The sequence below is a fragment of the Mus caroli genome, unplaced genomic scaffold (assembly GCF_978045245.1).
Source record: "Mus caroli unplaced genomic scaffold, Mus_caroli_1 scaffold_2, whole genome shotgun sequence".
In the NCBI taxonomy this organism is placed as follows: Eukaryota; Metazoa; Chordata; class Mammalia; order Rodentia; family Muridae; genus Mus; species Mus caroli.
Window position 1 is genome coordinate 152,178,592 of NW_028227257.1, and position 24,023 is coordinate 152,202,614.

The following is a 24,023-nucleotide window of genomic DNA, read 5'->3' on the forward strand; positions in this document are numbered from 1 at the left end:
CCCGTGGCACGGTTCCACTTGCCCCACGGGGGACAACACTAAGACTGGCAAGGAAGAGAGGCAAAGATCCATCACCTCCACCCGGGAACCTCGAGAGCCACAGGGGCAAACACTTATATAGAAAGTTCTAGAAGGAAGCTAGAGAACAAATTAAAAAGCCAGAAACAATGTCCTCTCTGTTCTCTTAAAACAAAACAAAACAAAGGGTGGAAAGGTTAAAATGCATGAAAACAGCTCATCCTGATAGCTCCACAGCACAGAACAGATAGCAAGCATCTCTTCTAGAAAAGGGCTCAGAATTCAGAGCATGCATCCTAGGAGAGCGTAGGCCCTGTTTCCAGCAGGCCAGGGTCCTGCAGAGCGCTGATCAGCCAAGGCAATTCCCATGGCAGAGGGGGCCATCCCTCTGCCACGTAAAACAAATCCATGCCCCCTGGTTCAATACAGAGCAGTAAGAGAGGACCACGTGCTACATAGTATTGAAATATGTCACAAACGAAACCCTGGCAACTTGACTATGCGCCCCAGAACCCATAAAAGTGGAAAGAGAACCAGCAACACACGCATGCACGCATGCACACACATGAGGCTCAATGGCGTGGTAGTGTTGGGAAACAGACGTGGCAATCAGAAAGCATAGAGGTAGATCTAAGACCGTCAAGCACTGCTACATCTCAAACCCAGGACAAATGGCTGAGGTGCCTATTTAACATATCAAGGTGAGCTTGGCTGCCAGGTTCTCCCAGCATCCCTCAATCCCTGCCTGTTACAGGGTATGGCTGGCATACTCCGACCGTTTACCATAAACTTCTCCAGCACAGGGTCTGGGCTGCCCTTCCATGTACAACTCAACAACTTTTGTTACCTGGGCTTTTGGGCCTTCTGGATGCTGAACCTGGTTCCCCTCTGTCCCCTCTCCCCTTCATTTTCCCTTTCCCCTTCCCCTCCCCTTCTCTAAATGCTGCCTGGTATAAATCTCTAAATCAGCTTTTGCTAATCTGAGTAGACCTTTACAAGGTTAAATTTTTATCATCATATAAAAATCCATACCAATCCAAAATATCCTGGAGACTAGTTGTTGCTTCCTTAGTCTAAAAAGAGATGCAATGATAACCTGAGGGACCGGCTAGTTTTATAATTGTTGTTTTATGCCCCCCATGGTCATCTTTAGATGGTAAAGTCACATGGCATGCACCTTTAACCTCAGTAAAAATGGCTGCCAGACATGTGGTTGCTTCCATCTTGATGAGGTCATCAGCTGAGATGGAGGCAAGTCACATGGTTGCTGTTTAAAATCTGCTTTGAATTGGCTCATTTCACCGGTGGAGAAATAACTTTATCAGTAGCAAACCGAAATTACCTATGTATAGGTTTTTTTCATTTTGAGCTTTAAGCCAAGTTTTGTTAGATTTTACTGATTCTTTATCGACACTCAACAATGTTCAGGTCATGCACTCGGATGAATGGAGCCAGAGCACACATTAAATAAGATTCAAACCCACACCTGCAAGCAAGGAGGAAAGCCAAGCCGGATTTGAACCTTAGCCTATCAGTGTTCACAGGGCAAAGGGAGTTGGACGCAGGAGATGCGGTGACACAGTCTGCTACAGTGCACCAGAAACAATGGCACCCGTCACCTGAGCCTCCATGTGATAGGGCTGGGGCTCTGCGGGAGGCAGCTCACCTGTTGGGATTGTAGCCCATGGAGTTCAGCATCCGGGCCTGGTCCAGGTCTCTTGGGAAGCCGTGCAGCACCCACCCTTTCTGGATGCAATCTTGTTGCTCCATTCGATCAGCCAGAACCTTGGTGATGATATTGTCTGGAACTGCAGAGGAAGACAGATAAGAGCATCCTGTAGCGTTCTGACCTTCCTGGGCCACACACTGGGCTACTGCAAGGGTCGCTTTAGGGAGAACCCCCTTGGAACCACCTGGAACCTCTGTGGTCCAACAACAAGAGTTCACCTTTCAGACCTTAAGACACCATCCTCCATCTTGGTCTGTTACGGCAGCTAAAGCAAGATCCCATGAACTGAGAAACACAGCGGGGAGGAGAGTTTGGCTCTTAGATCTGGAAGCTAAGAGGCAAAGCTTAGGGCAAACTGCTGTCTCAAGAGGGCACTTTCTAGCTGAGAGGCTCCCTGCTGGTTCTTGAATAATGGACACTCTGTGGGATGTTGATAGAGTATTTTAGCACAGGCTTAAGTCTGAGGATCAAGACAAACAGAGATGTTCAGAAGAAAGACCACTGAGAGTATGCCTTTGGGCTTCTCAGAGATCCTGATGGAAAGACAGATAGACCCAAGTGTGGTGGGCGTGGCCTCCTGGGTAGAGTGTTACTAGGGATCTCTTATTTACTATTTATCTATAATTCATTGTGTGTATGGGTGTTTTGTCTGCATTGTCTTTGGTGCACCACATGCATGTCTGGTTCCCTCAGAGGTCAGAAGAGGGTGTCCTGAGTTACAGATGGTTGTGAGTCAAGTGTGGAAGCTGGGAACCAAAGCTGGATCCTGTGCAAGAGCAGCCGACGTCTTCAGCCACTGACATCTTTCCAGCCCTGAGTCTCTTTATCAAGGGATGCACATGGAGGTCAGAAAAGAATTATATGGAGTCATGTCTCTCCTTGTACCTTTGTGTGGGTCCTAGGGTTGAAGTCAACTTGTCAAGCTTCCTTGACGTGGCACCCACTTTTAGCTACATCCTCATGATGTAATCAGCCCTTGAGGTCTTATCTCCTCCCACCACCATCTTAGTCAGCATATAAATTTGGAGCAAGGGGCCACAGGATTGGGGCCACAGCAAATGCTTCTCATGGGAGCACTCCTGGCCCTGTGTTTTAATTTCCACCCAATAGTATCAAGGTTCTGTTCCACTGGCCTCAGTGGATTAGAGTTCACCAGCAACCCCTCTGGGCTCACGAAGAGCTTCCCATTCTCTGTGTGAACCTGATCTCTCACCAGAATCACTGCTCCACTTAAACCTGGAGACTGAAACAAGTCCCCAGCACAGGGAGAAATGAGAAGCCTGTTTACATTGCTGCAAGTGACATTTTCCTGAAACTCATACCTCTCTTCCTAGACTCATTAAATGTTCCATGTTGCTAATGTTCTGCGTCCTGGCAATTTGCACGGCATCGCCTGCGCTTTGCACTCATTTCCCCAGAAATACTCGGTAAATATTACTGCTGTTTGCCATGGATGTGGGCCCCGAGCGGGGGGATGCTCGGCTGTTTCTCCAGAAGCTTCTGCAAGGGTCCCCTCTCACCGAGCATCCCTGTCCAGCAAATGGCCCTAGAGCACACTCTGAAGCCTCGCAAGGCCCCACAGGCTGACAGTGAACCAGAGGCCTTCACTGCCATGACCATTTACTGGGTGCTTCCCTGCCTCAACCCACCAACTGCACTCCAAGGGCCGTGCATCTCCCTCGATTAGGGGCTTTCCAGCCAGCACAGTGGCACACGCCTTTATTCCCCGCACTTGGGAGGCAGAGGCAGATGGATCTCTGTGGGTTCAAGACCATCCTATGCAGGGAGACTCTGTCTCAAACAAAAGCCCCTGGCTATCCATTCCGAGCTTTAATAGGGTGGCAGCTTGCCCTGCAGTGGTTTCTCTCAAGGCTCGATAGGAATCCACTTAAAGGTTTGGCTTTCTGTTTGGTTTGGTTTGTGTTTTTAGTTCATAATTCCAGGTCGCAAACCATTATACCAGGGGAGTCAAGGCAGGAACTTGAAGTAGCTGGTCACAGCGCAACCACGGGGGGGGGGGGTGTTGTCACGGTATGCACACTTGTGTGAGTGCATGGATGTCACCACGAATGTGGGTCTTGGTCTTCTACTTTGACAGGAGTTTTTTCTTCACTGCTTGTACTATTCCCATGATCTCAGCACACTGGCGACTGTCCCCAAAGACTTCCTGCCCCCCTGCTTCCTGAGTCAGGATCTCACTATGTAACCAACAAACATCGATGAGCTTCCTTCTCGCCTTCCTGCCTCTGCCCTCTAAGTGCCAGGAATACCAGAGTCCATCATCATAGCTGGTTTACGTTGTGCCAGGGATTGGCTCCACGTCCTCATGTATGCTTCATGTAGGCACACACTACGCATGTCCCTAGTCCCATGTGCTATCTCTCTAAAAAGAGGAAGCTTCTATTGGCAGGAGGTTCCACTGGCCACTGTGAACTTGTTCCATGGGACAGATTCTCCCAGAAGGCTGTCCTTAGGTCCCTCAGGTGGCCCCCACATGAGGAGCAGCCCCACACCCGGGTGATTCCTGACTTCTTGTTTAACCAGCTTGGGAAGTTCTGCCAGGAGGCTGGCGTGATGGGGGTTTACCCAGACCTGCCCATCTTGGATTATTCTGGCCAGGTCTAGCATCCCTGTACAACACGGAGCATTGAAAAATTTAGAGTTTCTGAGGCACTACAGAGCCGAGGCGTGCGGCCATCCTCTCCCATGGGAGTCTTAGTGTAGTGAACTCGGGGTCTCCTCTGGGGCACGGGCTGTGCTGTCTCGGGTGGACTGAGATGAAGGGAGCCAGGAAGACTGCTGGCAGAGGACAAGAGGCAGACCCTTCAGGACACTGCCTCTGGGCCACTGCCCTGCCCCCATACAGCCAGCAGATGGGTAGGGCCTGGGTGTGGAGGGGAGAACCCTGAAAACCCCAATATGGCCCAAGAATCTGTAGAAGGCTTGTAGGTACCTCTGTGTGCCTCAGCTTCACACCTGTCTCGTCACCTGCAGCCCACACGTTCCAACGCATGGCGAGCTAAGCAACCACAGGCTCTCCAGACCAGATTGCACTGAGCTGCTCGGCTGCAAGTTTAAAATCCCCTTGATACCAGGCACATTTATCCTTCATCCTCTTCTCCCAGAGATTTCTCTCAGTCTAAAGTCGTTCACCATTAAGTTAGATGCCTCAGGCTTGATTTCCAAGCTTGACAGTTAACATATTATCCTTCATGCCAGCCACTGCCAAGGGCTAGTTCCCCAGAACGTCCTGTCAACGGAGGTTAGCAGAGTGCAAGACGTGAGTGGTCTATTAGTCCAGGACATCACACCAGGCGGTGTTAGCTAGCTGGGGTTTGTTGGTTGGCTTTTTGTTTTTCTTTTCTTTTCTAGGCCATTAAAATCTCAGTTCGCTGATCCTGGGTGTGGATGTGCTTGACATGGGGTTGCTGAGGTGCCTTCAGGCCCAGAAGGGCACCTACCAAAACCCAGGGGCTCTGGGCAGCCTCTGGTCTTGAGTTAGGGGCTTGAGGTTAAATTCTCTACTTACATCCCGCTTCCTGCAAGCATCAACGTCCAGGGTGTTAGCAGACCACAGTGCCCCCTGCAGTCCATTCTACCAGGAAGCCAAGGTCTCAGCATTCTGTGAGTCTCTTAACTCCCCTGGGCCTCAGAAACAGCTTCATAGACTTGCTTCAAATGCCTAATCACACCTTCCTTACAACCCTCACTCCACCTGTACCCAGGTACTCCCGGCCCTCCACACACCCGTCCCCTGCACCCACTCCTGGCCCTCCACACACCCCTCATCTTTTCTTCAAGCTACTCCTGTAATCTCTTTCCTCCCTCAGCTCTTCTTGGAACTGTAGATGCCATTGTCTAGGTTCAAGGAAGCCATCCAAAATAGGGCTCCCTCCTCCTGTACTCTGCTCCCTGGGTCTCCACTCTGTCCCCTCACAGTCACCAAGAGACCTCCAGGTAGTCGATAGGGAGAGCTAACGACAACACAGCAGCAACAAGGACCATGGAGAGGATAGGGCTGGTTTTAGTTTGACTTCCATTCCATATACCAGAATGCTCCAGAGAGGGAAAGTGCTAGATGCCTTCCCAGGCTTTGCTTGGGTCTTGGGAATCTCTAAATCTTGTTCAAGTAAACAAAAGAAAAGCAGCCATTTCCAGGAGTCACTTTTCTTATGGTGCTGCCTCTGGCACTGATGACCTGAAAATCCTCTCTATAATGTCACCAGAATCAAGACTGGCATGTGAGCCCGAAGGTGATCTGTGGTGAGTCAGAAATACCCGGACCCGGCGCCTGGTGTTTCTGGTAAAGGCGCTGTTTGTTTATTATGCACTGCCACCTACTGGCGAATTTTGGTTACTGCACCTGGGTGAGAGCCTACAGCTACAGGGTTTCCAAAACTGCAAGGGAGGTTAGGAGATACCTGGGTTGCTCCACCTGCTGCACCCCGCAGTTGCACACGGAAAAAAGTCTTTAGGTCTCCCTGGCTACATATCCTAGACCAGCCCGACTTGCCAGGTCTCGGACACCAGGTGCAAGTTTAGATTCTACAGCCTTTTTCTTTTTGAATAGTGCAAACCAATTTTACAAAATTATGGGTTTTATTATGCCTTCTTCATCAGTGCATAGTGGTCTAGCCACACCCATCTGTGTATCTTCTGCTGCCCCCCTTCCCAAACAGTCTGACTGATTCTACTTTCAAAAATGAATCTGCAGTCCACATATGAGAGAGGAGGATTCCATATTTATCTTTCTGGGTCTGACTTATTTACCACAAGACTCTCCAGCAAATCTGTTTTCCAGCAAATGGCACAATTTCTTCTGCCAGAGGCCTCTGTTCCCACATCTATGTTCCCTAACAATGAACCAACCTGCTTGGAAGGCAGCAGCTCCAGGGAACGCCAATGCTTTCCTATCCAGCACGGTACGTCAGCCTTGATCTCTGTGGATTCTGGAGTCTACTCTGAGTCTCACTCCTTACATCCTGCCACGACTTTTTATCAGTCCCTGCTCTGTGATGCCTTCTTACATGACACCGCATGGTTCTGGTGCTGATACACCCAGAGCTGGGGGACGTCTCAGTTTGTCTCTGTCTTCTATAATTTCATGCAGCCCGACATAAGACTTGGGAACATGCTCAGTTGGCCACACGGTGCACTCCGACTTGGCGGCTAGTCTGACCCCACTTTACCTCCCCCCTCTCCCTTTCCTTCTCTGTCTCCCTTTTTAAGATTTATTTATTTATGTATATGAGTACATTATTACTGCCTTCAGACACACCAGAGGAGGGCTTCAAATCCCACTACAGATGGTTAGGAGCCACCATGTGGTTGCTGGGATTTGAACTCAGGACCTCTGGAAGAGCAGTCAGTGCTCTTAACCGCTGAGCCATCTCTCCAGCCCCCACTTTACATTTTTAATGGGCCCTGAGAGGATCTGAGAAAGTGAGACCAGGTCGACCAGTGTGTGTGTGTGTCCACACTGTGCTAGGGGAAGCTAATTACGGCATAGGAAGGCTGGAGGAGCCTGAAGTTAGTACATGTGTGAGAAACAGAGCCAGCCACAAGAGACTAGAGGGAGAGATGCCTGGCTAGTCCCACGTGTCCCACGCTTATCACACCCAAGGCACAGAGCATACTGCTGAGGGACCTGGGTTGGGCATGCTAGCCCCAGCAAAGACATACGGAAGAGGCCCAGGGGGTGAAGAGCAAGACTCTGAGGACCAGCCAGCAGTCTTCAGGAACTGACATGTCAGCTAACCCCAAGGCAGGACAGTGTGGAGGCCAGCCCTCCATGGGGGCCCTTTTCCACAGCCTCATGCTAAATCAAGACAGTGATAAACTAGCCTCCATCTTGGGCCATTGTGGGCCAGCTTACCACACGGTAACAGACCACGAGGGTATCAGGCTGCTCCTGGTTACTATAGAGACCAGGCATCCAAAACAGGTGGCTGTCACAGGAAAAGAACAAGATATCCAAAATGCATCCACAAGGGGTGGCTACATGGCTTGGTGGGTAAGGTGCTTGCTGTGCAAGCGTGAGGACCTAGGTTCACATCCCAGCATCCACATAAAAGTGTGAGTAGCGGTGCACATCTGTGAGGCCAGCACATCTGTGAGTGGCAGACAGGAAGGATCTCTGAAGCTCACTGGCCAGCCAGTCTAGCCTAACTGATAAGTTTCAGGATCAGTGACTGAGGAAGACACTCAACACTGACCTCTGACCTCCAGAGGTGCAGGCACATCAAATGCATCTGTATTCATATCCCCACCACAATAGCGACGACCCTGTCACTACACGGCAGGGTAGTGAGTGGGGCCTGGGCACCACTGGGCTTTGCATCCCATTGTTGTGCAGTCGCCTTTTTGTTCTTTCTCATTTAGAAAGAGGCAGCAGAGGGTAACATCTGGGTGCTGGGGGTCAGAGGGTCAGGGGGTCAGGGGGTCAGAGGATTGTGGGTCAGAGGGTCAGGTTCTGTCCACAGCATAGGGGCTGCATCATCTGTGTCCACTTCTCTTGTTCACAGATATCAGCTGATCTGTCCTCGTGAGCATGCTGGTGCTGGTACTGGACACGGAGGCCTTGCCTACCCAGCCCCACCCACGAGCAGACACAGGCAGGTAAATGCTTAGGTGTGTCCTGCTCAACAGGCTGGGAGGAGACAGAAGTTGAAGGTCAAAGTCAGGGCAGGCGAGGGTAAGGATGAAGCCCTCCCTCCTCAGTCCCAGTCCCTGGATCCCTGTGCGTGCCTGCGATGACCTCTCTGTTCTCAGGCCCCATGCTCCTCAGCTCCAGCCTGGCCAGGTCCCTCTGCACTCAGTGATTTCTGTCAGCCACTGCCCCTTGATGCCACAATGGCACTCAGAGCAATACAGACAAGCGTGGAGTTGCAGGCTCCCAGGGCTGGCTGGTGCTGAGCTCCTTAGCTGCCCCCTGTGCCCCTGAGCTGGGTTTGTAGGTAAGGAGGCCTCAGCAGCTCAGGCTTCAGGGGAGAACCATGCAACGATGCTTCCATCAGCTGGGGACACTCCCAGAGGAAAAGGGGCTTCCAGCTACCCCTGCCTTTGGGAAGGTCTGAGAGTGGCTTGACTGCAGCACCAGCCATGCCAGGGGCTACCCAGATGCTACAACGGGGCTTCCTGCCGGGAGAGGCAGGCTGGGCTTCTAGGGAAAACCTGTCCAGGACAATTTCACAGCTGAGAGCCTCGCAGTTTCATGTCTCTCTGAGGTCTCTTCCCCACCCCTCGCCCCTCCTCCCCCAAAGAGGAAACGCTTCCAGAAACTCTGGTCAGAGCAGAGGCCGCGGACACTTTGCACGTCTGGGGTCTCCGTAGACTGCCTAGAAATGTCTGGGTTTGTTTTGTTATCCACTGGATACCTGATACACAGCAAGCAGGCTTGGAGTCTGTGGGAAATCTGGGATGGGTGCCAAGCAGCGGGGGCAGCGAGCTGTCTGGCATCTTGTTCCTGCTCGCACTCAGGAATGGGGAATCTCCAGCTACCTCAGTTTCCCCCACTGGACTACTCACATAACAGAAAATGTCTTGGCTCGTGGTGGCAAGGTGACATTGGTGACACTGGATGTCATTTTGATCACGTAGAAAGACAGTGTGCACTTTGCAAGGAAAGCCTAGTAACCACAAATGAGCAACTGGGCTTCCAAGAGGCACAACCTGTTGAGGGCAGGGCTTGGGGTGGTGACACACACATGTACTGACCCCTTTATAGACCCATCCTCACTAACAGGCCCTTGGACCCTCAAAATGCAAGCAGCACTTTCATACCAGTGGCCTGTTGGCCTAGCTTGGCCACCACGTTCTAGTGGGCTGAAAGGAAGTGAGCTACCTAGTTTCCATAAGGAAGTCTTTGTAGCAGTCCCAGCGGAAAAGTCAAAAGTTTGATTTGAAAAAGGGAGCTACTTCAAACGCATTGTCAGGCAGAGGTGAGGGATCCTGGAGAATGCATACATTACAGGGGGCATCCATTAATCCACCTTCAGGCCACCCTCCAGAAGGCCTCTGGCTGGGGGCCTGGGGGCAGGGGGAGGACTGGGGGACATTGGTCGACATACCTAGGGGAGGCAGCCCATGCTGAATAGAAAAGTAAATTAATGTGTTTAGGACTCAGTGTATGGGTGCGCCTCTGTGTGTGTGCGCGCGAGCGCGTGTGCGTGCTCGTGCTCGAGAGACTGAGAACAGGGGTGGGTGGGTGTGCACTCACAGAAAAATGAAAGAAAAATGTGGGTTTTTTTTCAATAATAAAAAGGAAGTTACTCTGCGGGGCCCCTAAAGCTTGTGAAAAATTAAACTCGACGGATTCAAACTGTCCTATTTCCACTTCAAAAGCGAAGAGGCGCTGAGCTCTTCCCAACTTAGCTTCAAACGCCCAGCACCCTAGAAAATTTCTGTAGAAAAATAAAGGCTGGCTGTTCCCCCAAGCGTGTGCCGGTTACTGTGCCCGCTGTCTCTCCTCCACTAATTATGCCCCTGTGAGTCTATTAATCATCTGGTAAATTATTTAGAGAGGCCTGCGCTGTCTTCAGCGAGTACAAACACAGCCCACTGGAAGGCGGCTGGGAGCGGGCAGAGGTCCCCCAGGGTCTCCCCTCGGCGGGAAGCAGCTTGCAGCAAGCACAAGCTCCAAACAAGGCTTAGGCATCCTCTTACCTCCTCAGACGCGGGCTTTGCACGGTCTTTCAACTCCGCAGCTCTTTGCAAGTTTTAAACAAAAGGGGAGAGAGCAGCCTATTGTTGACTCTTTCGTGTGCATTTAGCGGTGAGAATATTAATTCCCCAGTTTTAACAAAATGAGTCGTTGCAACTAGGCTCTGATACAGGTTGCCTCCTGGGACCCGGGACTTGCAGAATGCTCTCAGGATCGCTATAACCATCCCTGTTTGGGCTGGCATGGGCTGGTATGGTGTGCTTAAGCTCTGTTAGCTAGTTTTGCTAGGTGATTGTTCAGGTGAGGGTCTCAGATCTCCGTCAGACCTCCCACCTCTGTTTGGATTCTATGAGACCTCGAGGGACCTTACCAGGCAGACATGTTTAGGAAATAGAGGCTGTGTGGGAGACAATGCCGCTAACTCTAGGTAATGATCTTTTCCTAACAAAACACACTAGGACTGCCATTTTTATTATGCCAATTAAATCGCTGCAGTTTCCCCTGGAAACAGGCACTGGCCTGGGACTTGACAAGGAAGGTGGGCCTTCCTACAAGAAGGCTGCATTAACAGCAAGATTGCAGGAGAAGCCATGGCAAGCCTGCTGAGAGCCAGCGAGGGTATAGCTCTAGCTCGCTCTTCCTGAAGAGCCAGGAGATGGGAAAGCTAGAACCCAGGGCTAATGAGCCCCACTGAAGAGACACATCCTGCCTTGCAGGGTCCTGAAGGGACCACGCCTGCTGTGAGCAGACAGCTCAAGGTAAATCCACTACGCATTTATGGCAAAGGCTAGATCCAAAGACAAGCTAGGCCTCTGGCTGATTTTTGTTGGTGTTTTATTTTCATATGAGACAAGAGTCTCACTCCTGGCTGGCCTGGAACTCTCAGAGGCTCACCTGCCTCTGCTTTCAGAGTGTGAAATCGACGCTGTGTGCCACCACACCCTGCCCTTTGGCTGTTTTTAATCTCCTCCATGGAAAACCCAAACAGTATCCAAGACTGAGACTAATGACTAGATCAGGGGTCAACACCACCCTCCTGAACGGAGGTGACGCAGTGGCATGTCACAGTCTAGAAATGAGCCCCATCTCCCTCCCCCAAGAAAGGCAGGGTATACTCTCCAACCAGGTGAGTCTGCACAGCCTCATGAGCGGATGAGGGGCTGCCCTGTGGTTAGAGAACCAGACCCTCAGATGATGGCAAAGACACACTGGCTGCTTTCCCGAGGAAGTTCCGGATCCCTGGAATTCAGAAAGTCCAGAGAAACAGAGACCTTGGGTAGGAACGGAGCCAGGGGAAGGAGCCACGCCACCTGGAGGTATGGCTGCTGTGTGAGCTCGCACTGAGACCTCTTAGCTCTGCACTTGGCTTTCAGGAAAGAGCCTTGGATGTGCTGTGGGCTTCCACAGAGGCAGAGGAGGGGGTCGGTGCTGATGAGATCTGATTGTAAATGATCCAGAAATGCCGGAGAACTTGATTTTCTGAACGTCTGGGATCCTTTTTTTTTTTTTGGCTCATTTCGTACCCAGGTGGAAGTGCCTGGAGCCCCTCAGGAAAGGCAATGTGCTTGAAGCTGGCTAGACCCCGGCTGGCAGACCGAGCCCTGTAGGCTGTAACAGAGGAGAATGACGCATGTGGAACCCTAGGGAATAAATTTGTTGTGTGTGCTGAAGCTCAAGTCAGAATGAGTTTGGGAGGTCAGATCTATATGTTTCAAAGTCTAGGGCACAGGATAAGCAGCTTGCTGGCCCTCTGTGGCACTGTCACCTAGAGCTGGGATCGAGAGATTGACGACAAGCCAAGATGCAGCCCTGGAGTCCTTCGCCCAGAAAATGTGGAGAGTTGGGAGAATGAACAGGTACATTTATTAATTTGCTGCTGACTTGAGAGGCGAGAGGTGTTGGCAGCAAGGACAGAGAGAGAATATCACCAAGTCCGCAGAGGTCACAGCTGGGACACAACAGCGTGCGGCCCAGTGGGGGACTGGAGGAAGTGGTTCCATGGGGTGCAGATGACATCTGGATCCACCCTGCTAAGCCAGTGACAGGGCTGCAGGGCGGCAGGGACCACAGAGCTGTGGGGCTCTGGTGTATGCATGGTGAGCAGGGAGATGAGAGGGCCTGAGCCTGAGCCTGCCACAGCAAGGAGGCCCTGTCGACGACGGGAAAGGTGACTAGGAGGCTGGGAGCGGGAGCGGGAGCTGGAGCGAGAAGAGTGCTTATGGGTGCTTACAGCATCTCATGGGTCCCGGATGCCAATCAGCTCAGGGGTCCCAGGAGCTTCTGGGCCACAATGTCACCAATCTGTCTTTTTACTTTTTTTTTTGACTACACATTCTCATGTAGCTCCAGGCTGGCTTCAAACTTAAGCTATAAACTAGCGGTAGTGGGCCCGGTGGCCACGGTGGCGGCAGTGGCACCTGCGGTAGCACACACCTTTAGTTCTAGCACTAGGGAGGAGGAGGCAGGAGGATTTCTGAGTTCAATGTCAGCCTGGTCTACAGACCCTGTCTCAAAACCAAACCAAAGCAAACAACAACAACAAAACAAGAACAAACAAACCAAAACCAAAAAACCAAAACCCCAATTTAAGCTACGGAGCTGAGAATGACCTTGAACTCTTGACCCTCCCCACTGTGCCGCAGTGCTGTGATTACAGTCACGTGACACAGTTCTTGACAGTCTCTCTGTTTTTATAATCCTCTGTGCCTGGATAATCCAACTCTCTGTATCTTGTGGGTCTTGATAATCTTTGGAAAAATTCATAATTTAGTATTCCCACATTCCCGGGACTGCTGTTGGCACTCAGGGCTGAGGCACTGGAATATGACTAGGAATCTGAAATGCCTGGATAGACTCCTGTACACACACATGCACACATACAGACACACATGCACACACACACACACACAGAGATACACACAGATACAGTACACACATACATACACAGAGACACACATACATACACTTACACACACATGCACACACATGCACACATACATACACACATATTCAGTACACACACATACATACACACACTTACACACATACATACACATGCACTCATACAGATACACACATATATAGTACACACATACATACCCACATTCACATGCGTACACACATGCACACGTGTTCCCCTATGGATACATACATACATACATACATACATATACTTACACATGTAAACACACATGCATGCATACACACACATACTGTAAGTGATGGAGGAGCAGCTGTGATCTCCCTCTTCTGAATTTAAAGTATGGTAGAGTGTGCCTGTCCTTTAGCATTTGAGAGGGACCTTCAGACTGTAAAAACACATGACAGAGCTTCTTTCCAGAGGGGGAGGGGCCTTTTGCCTTCTGCCTCTGCTCAGCAGAGGACTTATTTTGGACAAGTTCTGAGAATCCATCTCACAGGTCTACCACCACGATGTGGACATTTTGGGTGTTTTACCCCAGTCCTGGAGGACTGTGACGTCAGACAGACCTCAAATCTCTATTTTGTGGCCCCTGCTGCTCTGAGAGCTGCCTTTTCATGGGATCTGCCTCACAGAAGAAATGGTTTATTCTGACTCATAGGTCAAGGTACAGCCTATCATGGCAGGAGATTGAAATAGCTTGCCCTGGCTAGTTTTGTGTCACCTTGACACAAGCTAGAGTCATTTGAAAGGAGGGAACATCAATTGAAAAAATGTCTCCAAAAGATCTAGCAGCAAGCATTTTCTTAATTAGTGGTTAATGTTAAAGGGCCCCACCATGGTGGGTGGGGCCATCCATGGGTAGGTAGTCCTGGTTTTCGTAAGAAACAGGCTGATCAAGCCATGGGGAACAGCCAGTAAGCAGAACCCTCTATGGCCTCTGCATCAGCTCCTGCCACTAGGTTCCTGCCCTATTTGAGTTCCTGTCTTGGCTCCCTTCAATGATAAACAGTGATATAGAAGCATAGGTCAAATAAAACCCTTCCTCTCCAAGTTGCTTTGGTCATGGTGTCTCATCATAATGATAGTAACCTGACTAAGACAGCTGGTGACATCACAGCCACACTCACGAAGCAGAAAGCAATGGACGCACACTGCCACTTAGCTCCCTTCTTCTGCTTACACAATCTGGGGTCCCAGCTAGGGAATGTTCAGGTTCACAGTAAGGTGAGCCATTCTGCATTAATTACCATGAATGAGACAACCCCTCACAGGTGTGCTGCCAGGCTTGTCTCCTAGGTACTGCCAGGCCACGACATTCATTCCTCAAGCCTGAGCATTAGCACACCTGTGGGCTCGGGTCCTCTTTAATCACAGATGTCACTGTGCTTGGACAGCCTCCTCCAGGCTGTCAAATAGCAGTGACTTTGAAGTAGGCGTGGCTGTGGATAGTCAGGCAGTCCCTTGTTCCATCCCACCTTCCTGCCCCAGCTTGTGAGGAGTGGCCTCTCCAGCTCGAGCAGTGCTTGTGTCCCCTCTTCACGCCCAGAGCTCCAACTGGCTTGGCAGCTACCCCGAAGCCACTAATGAAGCCCTGAATGGTGACGTTGTGTAAATGCACTTCTCGCTACACCTGTGAGATTGGGCTTGGTGAGACAAGACGGCAGCATTTATTGCTTCTGTTGGGAAGGTGTGATGTGATGGTTATTGTATAGGAAGCGTGAATGCAGAGTGGTGGAGTCTAAACAAACACAGAACCATGAAGGGCTAAAATGGCACAGACACCAAGAGGGGAGCCATCCAGAGAGACACACACCTGTCTCACAGTCACAAGCCCCAGGATCAGGATGAAAGCCATGCCCGCCAGCTGGCCCCTTGGAAGGGCCTCCTTGGCTTGTCTGGGTGGAGGCTGAAGGAGCCACTGTGTGCTGAGATGGGCCAGATCTCCTGAGAGGAAGCAGCTCCACACTGCTCCCCCCCTCCCCCAGGTACAGCATCTGACTGTTTGAGTTGAAAGCTTGGTACCCACTCCCGATGAGAAGGGAAGAAGATGGAAAGTAGAGGGCTGTGTGTCTCAGGACCCCACAAAGATGCAAGAAGTGGCATCTTAGGAGAACCTTGTCCCAGGACACCTGAGAACAGAGGGGCTGGGACAAGCCACCACCTACCCCAGCAACAATACCAAGTCTTCAAAAGTAGCCTGTGACCTGACGTACACAGTAGGCATGAGGACCTTGTGGGAGAATTGGTAACCGCACTTACGAGCATTCGAAAGCAGTCAAGGCAACTTGGTTAAACAGACTTTCACTGAGGTGGGGCTAGGGGTGGGGCAGCACACTGGCCTAGCGCTAGGCCCTGGATTCCATCCCCAGCACTGCAATAAACCAGAGATTGGGTAAAGATAACCTGGAGCCCCGAGACCTCGCAAACACTGGACCACCAACCAGGCAGCACACACCAGCCGGCATGAGGCCCCTAACACACATACAAGCAAAGGACTGCCATGCCAGGTCTGGGTTGCCTGGTGAGAAGATGCCCTCACCCTCAAGAGACTGGAGGCCCCAGGGAGTTTAGAGGTCTGGTTGTGGGTGGGGTGGGGACACCCTCGTGGAGACAGGGGGATGGGAAGGAGGTATGGGATGTGGAATAGTCAGAGGGTGGATGGGGGAGAGAATGGAGGGGGGAATAAAATCTGAAGTATAAATAAATAAAAAAAAAAAAAAAAAAAAAGGACTGGGCAAAGAGAAACACAGCCACAGCAGTTCACAAAGCCTGAAATACACGGAACAATGATCTTAGTCAACCCTGTCAACCTCACTTATAATCAAAAGGTGGTCACAACTAAAGACAGGTTACTTGTTGGTCTAACAGAGGAGCAAAGCTTATTTCTCTGGTAGGCCTAATAACACTCCTCCAGCCCCCAGTAGACAGCTACACCTTTGAAGCAACAAGCACAAGGAACGGTTTAACAACCTCAGATTCTGCCTGGCTTGGACCACACACCTGCCTCTTTCTAGGCAATGCATCTAACAACCTGTTAAGCAGCCTAGGAACCCCCGCCTGCACCAGGCTGCACCTATGCCTGCTTTAGATGATGGAAATACGCCACTCCCTGTCCTCGCTTGGATTCTGCGGCTTGGGAAGCCGCATCTTTCATGCCAGCATTCAGTAGGCAGAGGCAGGCAGATCTGTGTGAGTTCAAGTCTGTCCAGTCTACACAGAAAGGGAGGGGGCTACATTGTTTTGCTTCTAAATGGGAGGAGGGCCTAGCAGCCGAGGAATACAGGAAGCCTTTAGAAGCTGGGTGTACACTCTTGCCAGAGCCAGGACACAACCCTTTAGTTCAGTATTTCTGACCTCCATAATAAAATAAACTTGTGTTATCTTGAACTACAAGGTCCATTACATCACCAACCACAGACAAACATGCTGGTGACAACCAGAGGCAGCTAAGAGACGGAGGAAGCAGGCACACGCTGAGGTAGCCATCCACACCAGCACAGTATTCAGTACCCCAGGGTCCATGGGTGTGACTTCAATCCATCAATGGATAATCTAGCATGCTGTCAAGCTAGTATACATGAGAAAACACTTCGTAGAATAACACAAGGGATGTGAACTCAGACTAGTCAAATGCTTGCCTTCTTTGTAATTTCATATTTTGGGGGACACAATGTGGGCACGCTGCACAAAGGGTCAAGGGTCGCTGTCCACCCACAGCTGCTGTTATCTCTGTGACCTTGGCTTGCTCATTCTCTTCGGGTCTGATCTCCTAGGTGCTTGCTGGTGGGGGTGGGGAGGTGGTTTTTCACGCAGTCATGAACAGCATGGCACAGGGCAAAAGCCACGGCTACCCACCTACTTGACCTGGCATCCTGTTCATTCATTCAGTCCACATATCTGCAGCGTGAGACTTGGCACTCATGGGGCAGAAGTGGAACTCACAGACACACATCAGGTAGCACTGTGTTTGCTCCAACTGCTGCTGCTATTATTATTATTATTATTATTTTAAAGATTTATTATTATATGTAAGAACACTGTAGCTGTCTTCAGACACACCAGAAGAGGGCATCAGATCTCATTACGGATGGTTGAGAGCCACCATGTGGTTGCTGGGATTTGAACTCAGGACCTTGGGAAGAGCAGTCAGTGCTCTTACCCGCTGAGCCATCTCACCAGCCATCATCATCATGATCATCATTATCATTATTATTTTGAGGCAGGGTCCCACACAGCTCAGGCTAATCTTAAACTCATAATGTAGCTGAGAGTGATCATCACCTCCCGAGTGCTGAGACTGCGGGTGTGCATCACCACGCCCAGTGCACTGCCTCGGGAAGCTGGCCTGAGAATTCTTCTGAGATGCTCTTCTGGAGAGTCAGATTCACGAATGCTTTCCGAGTGTTGGCAGCTCGAGGGAACTGGAAAGACTATTTGATACCGTTTCCCTATCAAGCTTTCCTTTGGAACTCACCCTGGAATTTGTAAAATTAGGGACCTTCTGGCTTCCAGCAGCTGCTCTGGGTACCCCACTCTGTAAGCCCTGTAAACCGTCTAACCAGGAAGAAATGGAATGGTCTAAACGGTCAGTGACTCACCTGGCACGGGACCAGGAGTGGATGCCACTCGGTCTTCCCTAAAAAACAAGCCACAGCCATGGCGCATCTGCATCCCCTCCCTATGCCCCACAGGTGGCCAGAGCACCTGCCCTGGAGCCACTGGGCTGAGGCGGTTAGTGGGCAGAGTGGTCTACCTACCTGTCATCCTCTTTTCAAAGAATGGCTGGATGAGCTCCCCGAAGCTTGACTTGGCTGCCATAGCCTCCTTCAGCAGCTGCCCGCAGCTGACTGAGGGGAGAAGAGGGGAGATGCTGTTAAATTTTAAATACAAGGAAGGATGAGAGAAAAGGCACTCTGGCTCACACTGCCTGCTGGGGTGGGAAAGGTCGCTGGAAGAAATATATAAAAGGGTGTGGGGTGTCCAAGGGAAAGTAAATATCAAAAACAGGAACCTGGAAATGAGGAGAGAGGGAGAAGGAGAATGAAAAGGAATGCATTTGCCAGAGAGCATTAAGAATGGACCACTCGGGAAGACACTAACGAGCCTGTCGCTGACAGGGAGGCCCCTGCAGGGCCCTGGCTGTACCTGGAACTGCTACACAGACTCGGTGCTCTCTGGGTTGCAGTGGAGGAGTGGCATGCAGTTGGGGACACATTCACAGTGTGTTGATGCAGGGAGGCTGGGAAGCATGGTGATAACCCAGCCCTTCTGTTCATCAGGGTCCTGGGGCCAGGCGGGGGTGTTCATGAAAGGACCAAGGAATATCCTATGCACATTAACTCATAACTAAAACTCTGCCTGAGCTGCCTGCTGGCTGCCACGTTCCTCACTGCCCTGGCTGCCTGCGCACTGCAGCAGGGCCTTTTCTCCCTCGTCCCCCTCTGTCTCGTGCTCCGAGCCATGGCCAGCACGGGGGAGAGTTTGGTCAGTGACTTCTGAATGCAAAAACAAACACCCCAAACTCCAGAAGACTTCATCCCTAGCCAACGCCATAATTGTTTGTTTTAAGACAGGGTTTCTTTGTGTAGCCCTGGGTGTCCAGGAATTGCCTTTGTAAACCAGGCTGGCTTTGAATTCTCAGAAATCTGCCTGCCTCTGCCTCCCAAATCCTGGGATTAAAGGCGTGTGCCACGACTGCCTGGCCAGAGTTGTTTTTTTAATGATTCATAAACCTGTGTATCTGTGCACATATGAGCAGAAGATGCCTAATTGAGATGTCCTAGGACTGGAGTTACAGGTAGTTGTGAGCCAGCTGACACGGGCACTGGGAACCAAATTCAGGTCCTGTAAATTCTCTTAAGCACTGAGCCAACTCCTCAGCTCCAGTGTGTGTGTGTGTGTGTGTGTGTGTGTGTGTGCAAAGGTCAGAAGAGAGCATCAGGCATCCTCCTTTATCACGCTCTGCCTATTCCTTTGAGCCAGGGTCTCATCTTAGCACATGTGTGAAGTTAAAGAAAAGCTCTCAGGAGTCCATTTTTCCTTGCCATCTTGTTGGATCTGGAGCTAAAATTCAGGCCATGAGGCCTGTGAGCCAGTGGCTACCCACTGAGCCATCCTACTGGCCCTGAACTTAAAATTCTCAATATAGAAGCACAAAATCCACTCTCGACACAAGCACCAAAGGGGCCAAGTATGAAAATGAAAGTTACTGGAAAAATCAGAAACATGCAAACCTTTGCAAGCAAGGAAATGGACCCTAGGATCAGGCCAATGGACAACATAGCATCAGAATTAGCCCACCAAGGCTTCAGGGCAGTGACACAAAAGTGCATTTTCAACCTTAAAAGAAAAAAATAGTTGACATGAATAAACAGCTGGGGACCTCAAGCAGAGCGGTGGAAACCGGGAAAATGGGATGACACGAGAATCTGTGGAACTAGACAATACAACCTAGTAAATGAGAAACGTGGCTGTACCCAGTGGGTAAAGGCAAGAAAAGTGGAGCAGATGAATCTAACCCTGAGCGCAGAGCAGGACAGTGGGCAGCCCAGGCCAGTGCTAGACAGACAAACATACTCGTCGTCAGAGTCCCAGCAGACAGGAGAGGAGGAGAGGGAGGGACACAAAACACCCAGGAAGCAGTGGTGGCAGAATTTCAGATTTTGGTGACAGATACGATATCCAAAATCCGTGTGTCCCAGGAAGAATAAACACAAAGTAAGCCTTCCTCTATGCAACTGTATGCAGACTGTTAAAAGCCAACAAGAAAGAGAAAACACTAAAAGCCGCCAGAGGGGGAGAAAAGATGCTTCTATAGGCAGGGTGACAGGACACAAAAATAATCTGAGTTCCCATCAGAACACGAAGGCCAGGAGACAGTGGAGCGACACCTTCAAAGTACTGAGGGGAAGCCCACAACTGAGTCTGTCAACACAGACTTCTATATGTAACGAGCATTCTTCAGAAATGAAGGCAGGAAAATGATATTTTCAGACATATGAAAGGAGAGAGAAGTTGTTGCTGGCAGATCTTAAGGAGATGTTAAAGGAAGTTCTCCAGGCTGAGGGGAAATGGGAGGTGGAAACCCAGATCTCACCAAGAAATGAAGCCTGGAGATGTGTGGGTAACGGCACAGTTGCCTCTCCACCTCACCCTCCACATCTTTAACAGACAAAAGCAGGAGACGAAAGGATTTATAATCTAGCTCTAGATATATTTGCATGTGTGTACTATTTCGGGACTGTCTGTGAACATTTATGTATTGGGGGGTAAAGCAGCTTTCTGAGAAGTTGGTTGGGCTGTGGCACACAGGGGCAGCACCTTCAATGCTCCCAGCACCACTCTGTGGGCTTGCAGTAGCTTCCCTCTTCTTCCCGGCCCTTGATCCGACTAACGTAGGCCAGCAGCCAAGGCCGCCTGGGACCACCTCAGCAAAGACCTCGAGAGCTGATTTCAATATTTCTCTCTGCCTGGTAAAATATTTATTAAAATTGTGCAGAGCAAGACGTCTTCCTCTGGTGCAGAAAGTGTTGTCTGTTGTCACATTGACCTGGATTGGGGGGTGAGGGGTGGCCCCCGAAAAGACAGTGAAGAAAAGTGCTCCAATGGACGTGAAAAAGGACAGCAAGCAAATGGTCCAGCCCTGTATGCCATGAACGTGGTTTATTGGTTAATGTCTTTATGGCAATGCCCTTTAAAGGAAACCTTATCCCTACATGGGTGAGCTAAGGGGAAGGGCTAAGGACCAGGAACAAGAAAAATCACTGTTACTGCTTCATCCCCATCAGCCAGGAACACACAAAGCCTGGCTGGGCATAAGACAGCAAGCAGCACTTTTGGTGAGATACTTACTGTTCACAAGGCCGTATTTCTGGGCCAGAAGGGTAGCCTGCAGTTTCTTCCCGCTGCCCAATGGCCCACACAGCAGCACCTTGGGGGTGAATGGGGCATTGCATCGATGGCCAGATTGGACATAGGTCAGAGCTAGAACAAGAGTTGAGATTATCAAACCCCGGTCCTAAGGAAAAAGAAGCCAGCCCACACCTCTGCTGGGGCTCTGCCCACTTGCAGCACAGCGGGACACCTCTGTGCCCCTGACATTTAGAGAATGGAGGAATCATGGGGGGGGGGTCTGCACAGCCAGGCCCATGCACTGAGGTGCACAGGGGGTCATGCAATCTCTAAGCATTGCCCTGGCGTCGCTCCACAGCATGCGGCAGGCAGCTGTTTGCCCCCAATTTGAATGGGGGCTGAGTGTGTTGGAGGTGGGATGCTGACCCCGGGCATGAAAGCGTTTCTCATTTACTGTTCAGTTAGGCAGTTTCCAGCCTTCATCCTGCCCAAGCCTCTAACCTGAAGCCACAGGACCAGGCTAGTCTCCTAGGGGAGGTGTGGGCTTTGTGCCACACGTAGGCTTTGATATGTGCATTGGGCTGAGAGGGAGCCTGGTGTGCAGGGACTTCTAAAGGACTCAGGAATCGGTGGAGAATAATTTGTGCAGCCACACTCCAGGGACACTAACTTTGTTGCAAGTCTCCAAAAAGGCAGTAATGAAATAGGTCACAGGAGTGGGCAGACTCAGCCGGGCTCTCCTGACCGAGCTGCACCTCCGACATTTGATGGAGCGGTGGGAAGACAGGGGTGAACACCAACACTGAGGAGTCTTCTCTGTGGGAAGGCTCAGGATTCCAGAAAGTTCAGGGAGGACCCACCAGGGAGGACTACACACTGAGCAGTCCTCTCCTGCACCCACCCAAGCCAGCGGAGCTGGGAGGACAGGCAAAGAGGCTGCCAGAGAGCTGCCCACCAAAGAGCCCGCAGACTCGGCCAATTCCTGCTAGCCTTCAGGACAAGGTCTCCTCCCTAAGGCCTACGGAGGCCCCCAGGCTGTCTGTGCGAGGCCAGTGGCACCTGCCAATCTTCCTTTGTCAAGGAGATCCTGTCCTGAGGAGGTGCTGGGTCAACATGTCTCCTTCAGGAAAGCATGGGTAGGTGTGTCTATTGTGGGATTTTTCCAAACTTAGTGCGAGGGGCATTTGAAGCCCATGCTGGCCTCTATCCATATTCAATAAATGTCAAATGTCTTCCCCCGAGGGTGAACTGTACAGTGATGCAAAAAGTAGCCCAACTGAGCAGCAGGAAGATTTGTTCATGTGCAGACTCTGGAATCTTTGGGGCGTGGGGGCTGCGTGTATGGTATGTACAAGGGTCTCCATGTGTCTGTGTATCCATGTGGGGGTGTTTTAAACATGGGCGCTGGGAATCCAAGCTCAGGCCTCATGCTTACATAAACACTCTACTGGCTGAGCTGTCTGCCCTGGCCTGTACCCGGCGCCATTACAGGACCAGCTCACTAAGGTTTACAGCTCCATCTTCTCAGAACTGGCAGCACAGTGGGCTCAAGTTAAGCACCCCAGTGCTTCGGTCACCTCTGTCATGGGCACCCCGTACCACAGCCACATGTGTGAACCGCTGATTAAATATTCCATGCCATTCTTTGAGGGGGCTGTCATTGTCCTCACAGACAGTCATGGCACCTCTCAGAGCTGTGACTGGGGTATCACGCCCCCAACAGGACAGCTCAAAGCAGGGTACTCTCCCTGGCTTTCCACTCTCATGCCTTCCGGGAAACAGCACCTCTGAAAAGCACAGCCACTGCCCCGTGAAGCGGCCAGCTTACAAATGATGCTTAATTTACAGTAAATAACTAAGTTAATTAGAAGTAACGATCCCCTAGACAGTCTCCACATCCAGCTATTCTTTTTGGAAATAGACGGCTGCTGGATGCACTGAGAAGAGATTAAACAAACAACACAGAGGGAATCTTGCAGCCTGATTTTCAACTTATCTCTCCGCATTATTAATTAATAATAATTAATATTTAGATGCTCACGTTTTTATTTACAATTCCAGGCATGAATTCTTTATGAATGATCACATGAACTTTTAAATTTAATTAAGTAATTTAGAAGTAATTAATGTGTAAATTCGGAACCGTGGCATTAGATAAATGTGGTAGATGTTTAGCTTTAGAGCACATGTTTGCTGCTAAAGATCTTTCCAAGATGCAGAGCTCTGGAAAATTACAGGGCAGCCTCAACCTGACATGGCAGGCAACATTACCTCAGATGCCTGCCCACTGATGAATGCAGCTGGCAGCGGGCCTGGTCTTCCTCAGAGTGTGCAGAAAGCCCCAGCCAGAGAGGGTTGCAGAGGGCTGGCAGAGACAGCTGAGTGTCCGAAATCTGCACCCAATCAAAATGACAATTTTCGTCTTGGTGTGTGTGTGTGTTTGTTTGCTTGCACACAGGTGCACATAAACATATGTGCACATAAACATATGTGCACATTTGTGTGGAGGTCAGAGGACATTCTCAGAAGCTATCCACTTTGTTTTTTGAAACAAAGTCTCACTTGCCTAGAACCCAGAAGGTGAGGCTGGGATCTGTCCGTACCGTTGCCTGTCTGTACCTCCCAGCCTTGGGGTCACAAGCATGGACGCTCATACCTTTTGTGGAATGGGTGCCAGAGAGTAGCCTCAGGCTCTGCTGCTCCCAAAGCAAACACTACCTGACTGGCCTTTTAGGACAGGGGCTCATGTAGACCTAATTGGCCGAAAATTTGATACACAGCTGAAGATGACTTTGCATTTCTGATCTTCCTGTCTCTACCTCCCAAGTGCAGGGACTCTA

At 50.6% G+C, this 24,023-nt stretch overlaps 1 protein-coding gene across 4 annotated transcripts in view; it reads right to left on the minus strand.

The window, feature by feature from the left end:
* Nucleotides 1-24,023, minus strand: part of Ak8 (adenylate kinase 8) — a 115,639-nt gene that overhangs the window by 52,209 nt on the left and 39,407 nt on the right. For all 4 annotated transcript variants that reach the window (XM_021155506.3, XM_085830912.1, XM_021155504.3 and 1 more), the window contains exons 9-11: nucleotides 21,184-21,315; nucleotides 18,090-18,179; nucleotides 1,685-1,826 (exon numbers count right to left, since the gene is read on the minus strand). In XM_021155506.3, coding sequence (XP_021011165.1) covers nucleotides 1,685-1,826; nucleotides 18,090-18,179; nucleotides 21,184-21,315 — 364 coding nt within the window. The remainder of the gene's footprint in view (nucleotides 1-1,684; nucleotides 1,827-18,089; nucleotides 18,180-21,183; nucleotides 21,316-24,023) is intronic.